The following is a 12479-nucleotide window of genomic DNA, read 5'->3' on the forward strand; positions in this document are numbered from 1 at the left end:
AGGATTTTGGCTAAAGGTTGAAGACAACCACTCAAATTTTGTTATCAAACCACTTCTACTCCACTTTCTCTCGTTATAATAGTAAAGTTTGTTATGAAAAATCTTTTTAAAAAGAAACTATTCAGAGAAAGTAATAAATAGCAAGTAAATACATTTTGTTTGAACTTTGGTAATTTTGTAAATTTAAATGACTTAGAGATGACTAGCAACACACAGAGAATCACCACCCATAAATTATAAAAACGCCTAGTGATCTCAAGAGACATCGTCATCAAAGCCTCACCCAAAAAATTGGAATGGATCTCGCACCTCCACCTGATTTTCTATACAAACCATGCTACCTATTAATCCATATAATCATATCTTCATCTCCCATCTGCCCAATCTATGCAAATATTTCTTTATTGTCCAAACATCCTCATCTCTTAACCCATATGAAATCTAAAGGAACCAAGCCCATCCCAAAGATCTGACCCTTGTCACACATAAATTGTAATTACAAACTTGTGCCACCCATACAATGATGCAGAGTCTGAGACACACCAAGATTGTCCTCGATGAATTTATGTTTATGGTCCTCATTGTTACTAATTTACGAGGGCCAGCTAGTCGTGAGCCTTACTGTTTTATTTTGTTTTCCTTCCTTTTTAAAGGGATTCCAGATGACAAAGAAAAAGGGTAAGGAAGTGACATACATACCTCAAATAGCTCAACAATCTCTGCAAATAGATGCTGGATCTTGTCTAAAAACCATCAAAACCCTATTACTTATTGACATCCACTTGTAAACATTTTGTTCTCCGCACCTCAAAATAAGAAAAAGTGTTAAAGAGTACCAGATATTATCGAAGAATGATCAATGGAACACAATCAGAATGCTGACCACTATATAAGATCTGTATCAACAAAACCAACAGAGAATTCACATTAGATCTAAATAACATCAGTATGTTAGAAACTGACACCACTACCTTAGTAAATCCAAAGCTTCGGAATGAAGTAAAAGAAAAGCAACAAAACTAACTTGGTACAAATATCTTAATTTAAAAAGAAAATGGGAATTAATGGGGTACCCGATAGATCGCCTCCTAAATTGATGGATACGTTGTATTATATACAAAGTTACCTCATAAGACAAGTCAGTCGTAATGGTTTCTTTGCATCTTCTGCTGCCATAAATACTGTTATTAACAGAAGGTCTTAAGCTATGATGTTTTAGTGGTTTCTCTTCCGTTTGTGGTGATGATGATACTCTTCCCTGAAGTCCTCATCCAAGCCATTGCCCATCTCCCACCTTTCATTACTCAATTGGTCATCCATGGATTTTACCTTGTGCCTTGAATGCCTGGAACTGTGACTAGATTCTTTCTCTATCCATTGCCTTTTCCGATCTCGAGAAGAATTAGGTTCTAAACCAGATTCCGAGTGGTCGTGATGTTTCCGACTGTGTCTTTGGACATCATTATCAACCTTTTTTCTGTTCGAGGATGCTTCTTTGTGGCTATGATGGTGTCGACTCCTACCAGAATCATTGCCACAATGTCCCCTTCTTCCACTTTTCTTTGAAATTTTATGATGGTGTTTATGCCTCTCTTTGCTATACTGGTTGGAGCTATCGGCCACATCATGTATTTCGGAACTCGATGCATCATTGTGACATGCTTTGCAATCTCTTCCAGTAGCTGAGGAACGAGATCCTTTCTCGAGTCTTTGATCAACTGGATGGGAGTAGTCTGAATGTTTGTCACGTGTGTGCTTCTTTTGTGATGTTCGAGTATCGCTTTCAGAGTAGCTCGCATGTTTCTCTCTGTCAAATTGATGTTTGCAATCCTGCAATCCTTGTGGTTCATTGTAATAATAGCCTTCCTCCAAATCACTGCCATCACGTAGTTTTTCTCTGACAAAAATTGGAATTCTTGAGTTTTAAGTAGGTATACCACCAGGATTCTACAACTAAGGGGAAAAAATGATAGCAATCATAGAAACAAGAAGGTAATTAACACGTTTACAGCTGAAAAGGTTGTAGAATGATTAGCAATGAACATTAGTGATAGTTCACATGTTTGAACCTCATCAACCACACATCTCACGCAGGATAATAGATGTGGACTCAGTGATATTTAATGTAGTAATCTGGACAAAATGTTGTACGTAAGAATGTATGCCAGCATTAGCGATAGTTCGCATGTTTGGACCTTAGTGATGGTTCACATGTTTGAACCTCATCAACCACACATCCCATGCAGGATAATAGATGTGGACTCAGTGATATTTAATGTAGTAATCTGGACAAAATGTTGTACGTTAGAATGTATGCCAGCATTAGCCTCCTCTTCCTTCCCCCACCCCCCCCCCCCCCCCTCCTCCCTCCCCTTCTCTCTGATGAATCCACGTTTCCAGTTAAATAAATGAGATGAAACCATGCTACTACAATCCACAAAATTTTCCTCATCATCAATACATGAAGACTGGTGTGTTTCAGCGTAAGATAAATTGCACCATATTTTAGGGGGGGGGGGAATTTCTCCGAATCAACAAAGATCGGAGAAAATTAAACTCTAATAATATATTGCTATCCGAAATTCACTCATCTTCAAGCCGATCCATTACTTAGAAAATTAAACTATATGACTAAATTCTATTGATTGGTAATCATGGGATAAGTTACACCAAGTCATACTTGAATATTTAAAATTATAAGATTTACCTATGTTGATGCGCATTTAAAAGTTTTTGTCTTTGTTCACCATCCTGAAGCTCCATAATCTCTGCTCGACTTACAGGCCGCTCTGCTCCAGTGACCATTGGAGGCACCATACCACCCATCCTCATAAGTCCACTACAAAATGATTGAAGTATCTTAAAAGATGTATTGAGATAAATACGAAATATATTAACAAAAAAACGAACTTACCAGGGCATTGACAAACCAGCATACATAGATGACATATAAGAAGGAACTCTGTAAGGTGTAACTGGGACCATGGTGGGATTGAATGGCATGACTCCAGGTGTAGCATATATATTTGCAAAAGGTCTAATGTTGGGCAATGAAGCCCCATGCCAATAATGTGGTCCATAAGTTGACATGCCTCCTGGGAACATGGCATCCCCTGAAATCCAAAGGTTAACGTCACAAACTTTTCGGAGTATATCTACTCGTAAAAAAAACATGCAGGGCTTACATAACCACCTATATCTTTACCTGTCTGAAGCATAGGATATGGATTGGATGCTGCTGGGCAGTCTCTTATGAAATGATCCGGAGAACCGCACATGTAACATGTACGATCTCCCTGTTTTCCAACAAGAAACATTAGGGGTATCCCATAGACAATGGATTAAAACAATAACAAAAATAAAAATTCTATACATTCAAATGCAGAAATAATTCCACAATTTTCCTTATACGTTCCATGGAATTGTTAAACTACATTCGGAATTTGAGATAATAAAATTTTCAGGCAAGAGGAACCAAGATCCCGGGGATTTTTGGAAATACAATAGTAGTAGTAGCAGCGAAAGCATTAACATCAACAACAGAAAAGACTGTAAAAATACTAATGCAGATTCATGATAAAAGTAGCTACCTTTCTGTGTCTACTTGTAGCTGTAAAACATCCAGCTCCATCTGAAAAAAGCCAAATGCTATTTCTAAAATTAACAGACAATATGTTGGAAAACAAGTCTAGTTGAGGTTCCACTCAATACAAATATTAAAACATGATGGCTTTACCTGCAGTATTAACCCACAATCCCTTCTTTTTCTTGACTGTGGAACTAGCTGTTGTGACATGAGAATGAAATTGCAAGACAATAACTCAATTATGGTTCCAAATATAAAAGAAAAACTACCACAACAAATAAAATGAAGCAACCCACACTTCTCCAAACAATATCAGCTTAGGGTATACTTGAACTTGTACTCGTCCACATCTCTGGACCAAGGATATGTCAACCAATACAAGGTGGGGTATGGTATATCAGTTCCCTTCAGTCTCAACCAAAGGGTTGTCTCATATTAAAAAAATCACAACAAAGCAATAAGCAAACAAAAATCAAACCTTCCTCCTTTTGCATAAGATTTGGAGGCAATTTGAGTGGCTGGCTTTCCCCTTGAAAATCAGTAACAGATTCGAAGACTTCTGGTGCACTTTTGAAATTTGCAGGACGAACAACTGCATCGTTCTCTCCACTTCTCATCTGTTCTACCTTGTGTGATGAAGAGGCGGATTTGGCAGATTTGCCTACTACATCTAAATGAATGATATGGGAACCTTTACAAGCAGCTAATCTATTGTTTCTGACCATCGACTCATATGGAGATTCTGTCATTACTTGATTGGATCCTTTCCCTGTTGCAGAAGGAGAATGTGGCAATATTGGTTCTTTTTGACAGATAGACACAGCGCAAGAAACCTCTTTCACTTGGATTCCTGATTCTCCATCTGAAGATTGAAAATTTCAGAGGTTATTCTTCATTTAAAATTGTACTTTTTTGCAAAATAAACTAACAATTACTTATGTTCACCTGGGGCATATTTAGGAAGAATATTGTCTGAACCACTGATAAGAACTTGAGACTCGAGGAAATGTTCAATTGCCTGCCTAAGAGAAACGTTTGGCAGTAAATCTCCTACTCTGCATTTGGTAGAAGAACATTTGGGGCACCTTGCCTTCTCAACCAACACCAAACAAATGCCTGCAACCAGAATCCACATTCAATAAATGCAAATACCAAACATGAAAATATTTGGTACATAACATTTCCCATATTCAATCAGAGGACAATCTGTTGAACTTTCTAATGACAGAAAGTTTTGAGTATCACGCTTTCTTCCAAACTTTTGAGGCTTGACCGGCAGTATTGGTCATTTATAAAAGTTACTATCCATAAAATTGAAACCAAAATAGTTTTGAATAAATGTTCTGAATTTGTAAAATAGTATATTGTCAATAATGTTCTCTAATCTTGTGTGAAAAATATAGCTTTTGCATGAAGAACCTTACATTTTTCACAAAAACTATGCTGGCAGCAAGGTATCATCACAGCCTCTTTGAATATCATATTGCAAAGGGAGCATCTCAATTCTGACGGCAAATCAGTTTTTGGCATTGTTGGAAAACTTGCATTCACCACACTGGTTTCGAAAAATAAAGTTACAAACATGTGACACTAAACAAATATCACGAGACTGAACCAACACGAGCAAGTAAAAGTCTTACTTATCCAACTTCGTATGCTCTTCCATTTTTGATTTTAACTTTATTTGTGATGTGCCATCTTCTATCCCACAATGCGTTGCTCCTGATATTTGCGCCACACACACACGTTAAAAGCTTAGATCATTATATAGGGATTTACATTAAAAGAATTGCCAATATTTACCTCTTTCAATAGCCTCACTACGATCACTTGATTCAGGGTTCTGATGTCTTGCTATGGATGGCTCAGAGCATCTGAATCAACATACCAAATGCAGTCATTCTTGATTTGAAAAGCATTTTGATCATGGAGAAAGGGAAAAAGACAGTAAACTGATAACCACCCGTAGACCCTGCCATGCGTTTATACTACAAGGTCACATTATATTAACCAGATACCCACGGCTTCTCTCCGGTATTCAACACTTCCACATATACTGAAAATCATACCCGAGATGTTCTCACGTTGTGCATGCAAAACATATATACCACAGAATGTTTGCAAGTTTGAAACTCATGCAAAACACTAACATAGACAGCTATTGGATTTGGTCAGGAAAGAGGATAATTTGACTGACTACAGTCTACAAATACTACTTTGTTTAGGCCTTTGTCCCATAACATTGGTTCGGCAAAGTTCAGAAATAATGTAAAATAGTGCATAAGAGAATATACCTGGACTAAACAATCTGCCTAAATATGAAGAAGCTGATCCTTGCTATTCTGTGAGATGTAAAACATATTCTTGATGGACGCAAGCAGAGCTATTTTAGTGTATTAGGTAAGTTGTAGAACTTACCATACTAGTGCCTTATTTGGTAAGTTGGAAGCGGTATCACATCCTAGGTAGAAGATTTCAAAGTTGAGACGTGCACTACAAATGTTGATGACAATGGTTGTGGTAGTGGTGATGAACCTTTACTCCAACTATATGCAGTGAATGCATGCCACAAGGAACTCTCACTGAATATGCTTATCTCATGCTTCATTAAATTTTTTATAAGTATCTCATACCTAATTAATGATAATCAATTTAGAAGATTTGATCAAGTGCAACAAATACAAATGGCAATACAAATGAGAAAGTGAGCCAAGCTTCATGCAGCCAATAGCTAAACCCATGTAGTAGAGACTTTGGAAGCTACTACTACCACTTATGATAAAGATGATGATGATAATGACCCATTTCTCTATCTGTGGAATGAGATAAGCATAAAAGAAACTCTCACCAAAATGCTCATCGCATCCCCTCATGTAAAATGTCAATAGAGTAGTTTGGGCACCTTGTTGCAAATGACATTTCAAGTAGCCAAAAGAATGATCAAGAACATGGCTATCTTGATGTCGATGTCAAAACAACAGAAGAAGCAAAATTGGATAAGTTGAAAATGTGCCAATAGATGTCAAAAATCCAAGAGAAGAGCTATACCGTGGAACTAGATTATCTGCCTTCCCATTGCTAATGCAATTCATCTTATCAACATCAGAATCATAATCCAACAAGGATGTCCCCATAGTAGGATATAAATCAATTCCAAAGTCATCAAAGTTCTCCACATCCACATTCTGCAAATTATCAATGAATGTCAAGTAAAAAATACACAAAAAATACACAAAAAAGGGAAGAAAAGAGAGAGAGAATAAAACGCCAAATATTTAAAATACAGTATAAAAAAAAGTTAAGGGTATGTTTGATTGCATGGAAAGGGGCTTTCCATGGAATTTGAAATCCATGGAAAATTAGTTGTGGAAAATAGATAGGGTTGGAAAATCAAATTCCATTGTTTGATTTTACTTATATAAAATCATGGAAAAAATATGAGAAAAAAGAAGAAGAGGAGAAAGAGGAAGAAGATGAGAGGAGGGGGAGAGGAAGAAGAAGATGAGGAGGAAGAGGGAGGGGGAGGATGTAGCGGCGGCAGTGACGACGGCTGCGAAGACGACGACCACGGCGACAGCGACAGTGGTGACGGCGGCAGCAATGTGGCGGTGGAGGTAAGCGAGGAAGAAGAAGGAAGAACGTGGTGATAATGGTGACGACAGCGAAGGTAAGTATGGAGAAGGAGAAGAAGAAGAAGAGAGAGGAAGGTGGCCAAAATGATGATGACGGAGACGACGACGGCGACGACAATGGTGATGACGGCGACGGAGATGACGACGACAACGAGGTTAATGTAATGGTGGTGGTGGTGGTAGGGAAGAAAAAGATATGAGTGGGGAAGAATTGGGGATGGAAAATATGGGTGGATTTCACTTTCCCACCCATATAGGTGGAAAAGTGAAATCCATGTTTTGGTAGACTTTTTGATTGGGGTGGAAAATGAATTTCATTTCCATGTGCAATCCAAACACTTGAAAAATGTCATTTTCTATGGAAATTGATTTTCCACCCTATTTTCCATGTGCAATCAAACATACCCTAAAAGTCCATAGGACTCTTCAATGGATAAATAGAGGGAGAGATAAAACATAAATTTCTTTAACAAAGAGTTAGTTTAGATCAACACAACTTTAACTCCCATTTAATACACCCATTGTTGGGGATCATGTTGGAAAATCTAACATAAAAAAATAGTTGTCCATGCCATGGACAGAAACCTCATAAAAATTAGTCCATTTTGATAACATGAGCAAAAGGTAATGGGTCCTCTCCCGTTCCTAAAGCCATGAGAGTTGGTCAGAAAGACGTCCTCATAGACTATATTGAGGAGTATGGAAAGGGCTTCCATGACAATGAGGTCCTTCTTGCATGGTGTTATAGGGTGCATTTTTCCTGGCTTGTTAGGCTTTGGAATCTACGACCTATGCATCTCCAAGAACTGAAAGTGACATTCCAATACTAAAGTGACTTAAAACATCTAGAGCATCCAATTAAACCTAGTGTCAGAATGGATGGATTTTTTGTTGGTGAGGATTAACGTGGTGGGGACAATTCACTGTGGGCTAAAATGTCCAATACGATCACCATGTGGCACACAGATGGTTGTAAAAAAGAGAGAGAAATTGATCCCGTAATCAAGGTTCATCATAATGGATAAACATCCTAATATTCCTACATCAAGGATGATCAAGAACATCGAGAAATAGACATGACATATAAACTATTTATCTAATATGATCAATCGATATTTACCCAATATCAGCACAAATATCCAATATGATCGCCACGTGGCCCACATGTACTAATTATCCATGTCAATCATTGCAATTCAAGGGTAGAGTCGCAAGAAAACACATCCTAATAATATCTCATATTATATTTGGTTAATGTCACTAGGGTAATAGTCAAGTCCTTCGAGGGAATCATCCAACTATATCTTCATACATTTAGATTATGCACACATCAACAATTTGTATCCATTTCCTAAATAAAAAAATCCATGCATTAGCTGTTCTTCCAAGTTACAATAAAATCAAGGACAAGTACACCAAGATTATGTATGCATCAAATGTATATATTCATATCAAGTCTTCGCATCAACAAGCTAGTCATTTCAACATACCACACAAGGGGTAGACTCAATGGTTCGAACAAAATTAATTCGTTTCTCCGAATTCTGCACCAAATCAATGGGCGGCCTGCACCAAATTTACATAATATGAGAGAAAATGACAATATAAGATCTTATTTCTAAGCATCACCAAACATGATGCATTTAAATATGATGTCATTAAGTAATAAAAAGGCTGTTGGTTAAAGGTTGTGTGTTGTTACCACAACCCAAGTTCGAAAAACCCACCTTCACCCACTTATTAGTAACCGCTAACCCGCTTGCTTATCCAAAAAAAAAAAAAGTAATAATACTAATTCATGTGATAAATTTTAGTAGATGAATGTCATTAAATGTATATAAGATGCAGACTTAACAAGAAGTTCATGGGATAACTTATTCTCTTCAATGATGAGCAAAATACGAATACATGATGAACAATAAAATATTAAATGAGGTTACTACAAAAATATGAAAATCATCCAAAATCTTTTTTTTTTTTACTTAGCCCCTTATATGATTGATGGTATTCTTTTGGCTGATCAAAACATGACTTTGATGATATTAGTAAGCCTCAAAGGACGTGGCCCATGACAATAAAATTAGAAGAATCACCCCCCAATACCAATTATGCATGGGAAAGATCTAAGGAGATTTTTCAAACTTTTCAAAAGTGTCAACACCTTGGTTTCACTAGAATCCAGCCCAATAAATAGTTCTAGCTAGGATTCGTTTGTACAAGGGAAGAGAGAAAAAGAGAAGTGTGGAAAGTAGAGCCTCTTTAATTAGCTTTTTGGTCTCTACTTCATTGATTTGTTAAGTTTTTAAAAGACCTGAATATGTTGAAACATTCGAGTATGTAGAGTGTAAATAACAATAAGATAAAATTAAAAATGAATACATTCAAGAAAATGTATAAATGGCTCTAGTAGAATGTAAGATAAAGTGATTGAGATAGTTTTGGAACTTCAACAAAGGCCGATTACAACCCCAGTCAGTAAGAATATGCAAGTTGAAGGTCATAAAAGTGTGGGAGGAAGACCCAAAAGATTGTGAATTGAGATAGTGTGAAAGCGGATATGAACACACTTTTAATGATTCGTTCGGCCTACTCTAAATCATTGTAAATTGCATGGGCATTATACACTTATTCATTTCTATACCTTATAAACATAATTTTATCTTGTATAACTCATAATTCTCAAGAAAACCCACTTTCACGATTTCTAGGAATTCTAAATTTCCAAATAAGTGCATCATTATAATGTTCTTTATATGATCACTTTTATGAAACAAAGCTGAGCTAGGAAATAAAGATATCCGAAGAACAATCTTACAAAAGCGAAGGCACCAATCTTCCTGCGGGCACTCTCTTGATAATTACACTTGCACAGCTGGGGACGAGATAATTTTCGTCTTTATACTCTGAATTTCAGCCAAAATAAGGGCAATCAAATTCCTCCAAAATCAAGAAAAAAATTAATTAATTGAATCTCTTACAAACGTGAATCAAATAAAATTACCTTCTCCTGTATCGGCATCAGATATTACAAGATCGAAATCTTGGCCAATCTTCATGTTTTTCTGAGCCAAGATCTTGGACCTGAGATCCCGAACAGAGATGAAAGGGCGACCGTCGATATCGATGGAATCGAAGTCGACGGAGCTCCTGAATTTGAATCGAACGGCCATCGTTGAGTAAAATCGTGTGAGAGAAATCTCTGAGATCGATTGTGGAGAGATCAAGACAGAACTCGAAATGAACTGAAGTCTGAAACAGAAATCAGAGACTCTTGGCGTAAAAGATTTTACCTCGAAAAAACCTGTCCTAGGGTTTTTATTTTCCAATTTGCCAATGAAGGGGTTCGTCAATCGTCACGTTATTCCTACTTAAAGGCCTCTGTTTTTGAGCGGTGAGAGCATAGACACCAAATCTATGCACGCGTGGAAGCCAAGCGGTCACGTGAGAAGATACGATGGGAAACACGCGTACGATGCACGTGGTAGAATCGGTAGACTTCTCAACGTTTAGTGATGATAACCGGTTAGATTATTGATGGATCGATTACACTGGAAATCGTATTATATATCTTCGGATCTAGATTGAGGATACTAAAGATCCAATTTGATAATCTATCGTATCAGCTTATTGAGAAATTATTGTCTCAGGGAAACAATCCTGGATCAACCATTTGACAATCCAAGAGGTCCCCCAACGATAAATTGTCAAAAGTTATGTAATTATATTAAATATTTTATTTAACAATATATGAAATTGATTTATATTTGTATGTGTCTGTGCTTGGGATGGAGAGTGGAGACGGCCTCCACTCTTCACAGAAAATCAACCTTCATAATCCACTCATCAAAGATTAAGAATTGGGAAACCACTTGCCTATTGTAATTGGAAACTTAACCAATTGATAATTTGTCTTCCTTTTTAAGAAAATCAAAATTTTAATTGGACTGCAAATAACTTTTATTTATTAAAATATTTGAAAAGTTGAAAATGTAAATAAAATTTTCAACATTTTGGACTCAATCCGATGATGATCAAATTGGATTTGAATCCTAATATTGAGATCATATAAAAATGGAAATTAGATCCAACAAGGGTCTGTGGATTGAGATAGTGATAGTGAAAAAATAAAAATAAAAATAAAAAAGACAAAAGTCAAGGGGATGATATAATAGTTTGAAAACGGAGGTGGGCATCTCCAATATTTACTAAAATGTGGAGGGGTGTGTCTAAATCACCGTTAGACATCTAGTTTTGACTTACTAAGACAATGGTCTAATAAAAATAATTTCTTATTAAATATCAATACTATTTAGTTAGATTAAGGGTCCCATGCAAGCCCAACCAAAATCGTTAATGATTTTTCTTATTTTATTAGCATTGATGTTTTCAGGGAATTTTTTTCCCACTGGGGATAGCCTACATGTCATAGCGATCTCTCATTTTTCGAATGCATTTATATCCTTAACTCTCAGTGAGTCAAGCTGGAAATCCAAATCCTTGAGACTTATTTAAATTTTAAATTTGACAATTGTGTTTAGACCTAGTAATTAATAGGAGTCTTTTATCCGACATCTCTCTCACATTTAAAAATTCTGTTCTAAGCTGTATTTTCATTCATAAAATAATTTAATTTCCATTTTTTTATGAAAATCCCAATTCCAAGTGTAGAATCTTTTTCTAATGTTTCTGGTGACTTGGGACATTATATGGTGTTATATTTGGGGAGCAGATCCCTTGTAATGTGTTTTTCCTATAATTCCTTGTAGCACTCTATTTTACAGTTAGGGTATGTTTGATTGCACATGGAAAATAGGGTGGAAAATCAATTTCCATGGAAAATGACATTTTTTAAGTGTTTGATTGCACATGGAAATGGAATTCATTTTCCACCCCATTCAAAAAGTTCACTAAATCATGGATTTCACTTTTCCACCCATATGGGTGGGAAAATGAATCCACCCATATTTTCCATCATCAATTCTTCCCTACCACCACCACCACCACTATCACCATTACACTAACCTCGTCGTCGTCGTTGTCGTCATCGCCGTCTTCACCATCGCCGTCGCCATCGGTTCCGTCTCCGACCACCTTTTATCTCTTTTCTTCTTTTTCTTCTTCTCCTTCTTCTCCATCCCTCACCTCATCCGCCACCACTACCACCACGTTCTCCCCCCATCTTCCTCACTTACCTTCATCGTCACCGTCACCGCCGTCGTCGTCGTCGTCTCCGTCGTAGCCGCCATCATCGCCGTCGTGGC

At 36.9% G+C, this 12479-nt stretch overlaps 1 protein-coding gene across 3 annotated transcripts; it reads right to left on the reverse strand.

Moving 5' to 3' along the window:
- Positions 1-250: 250 nt before the first annotated feature.
- On the reverse strand, positions 251-10591 carry LOC147412220 (uncharacterized). 3 transcript variants are annotated; one of them, XR_015182610.1, is made up of 16 exons: positions 10220-10591; positions 10034-10121; positions 8709-8784; positions 6635-6771; positions 5390-5460; positions 5227-5308; positions 5011-5141; positions 4532-4702; positions 4065-4448; positions 3737-3784; positions 3591-3631; positions 3206-3296; positions 2915-3113; positions 2708-2839; positions 1127-1897; positions 251-896 (listed from the first exon to the last, which is right to left on the reverse strand). XR_015182610.1 is itself a non-coding variant. In XM_086457759.1 (15 exons), the coding sequence occupies exons 1-15, from the start codon at positions 10386-10388 to the stop codon at positions 1216-1218; spliced, it is 2502 nt and encodes an 833-aa protein (XP_086313885.1). In that variant the 5' UTR covers positions 10389-10591; the 3' UTR covers positions 843-1215. The 3 variants fall into 3 exon arrangements, 2 of the variants coding, with proteins under 2 accessions (XP_086313885.1, XP_086313895.1); XM_086457759.1 differs by having other exon boundaries at positions 843-1897; XM_086457769.1 differs by lacking the exon at positions 3737-3784 and having other exon boundaries at positions 843-1897.
- Between the last annotated feature and the right edge of the window lie 1888 nt (positions 10592-12479).

This window comes from Akebia trifoliata, chromosome 1 (genome assembly GCF_017979445.1).
Source record: "Akebia trifoliata isolate Shusen 1 chromosome 1, ASM1797944v1, whole genome shotgun sequence".
NCBI lineage: Eukaryota > Viridiplantae > Streptophyta > Magnoliopsida > Ranunculales > Lardizabalaceae > Akebia > Akebia trifoliata.

Excerpts from the sequence above, each read along its gene's own strand:
- LOC147412220 (XM_086457759.1), bottom strand. The coding sequence starts at position 10,388 with ATGGCCGTTCGATTCAAATTCAGGAGCTCCGTCGACTTCGATTCCATC. Across the intron at positions 4,449-4,531 it reads TCTTCCTAAATATGCCCCAG|ATGGAGAATCAGGAATCCAA; the intron begins GTGAACATAAGT and ends TTCAATCTTCAG. Across the intron at positions 3,114-3,205 it reads ATATCCTATGCTTCAGACAG|GGGATGCCATGTTCCCAGGA; the intron begins GTAAAGATATAG and ends TTTGGATTTCAG.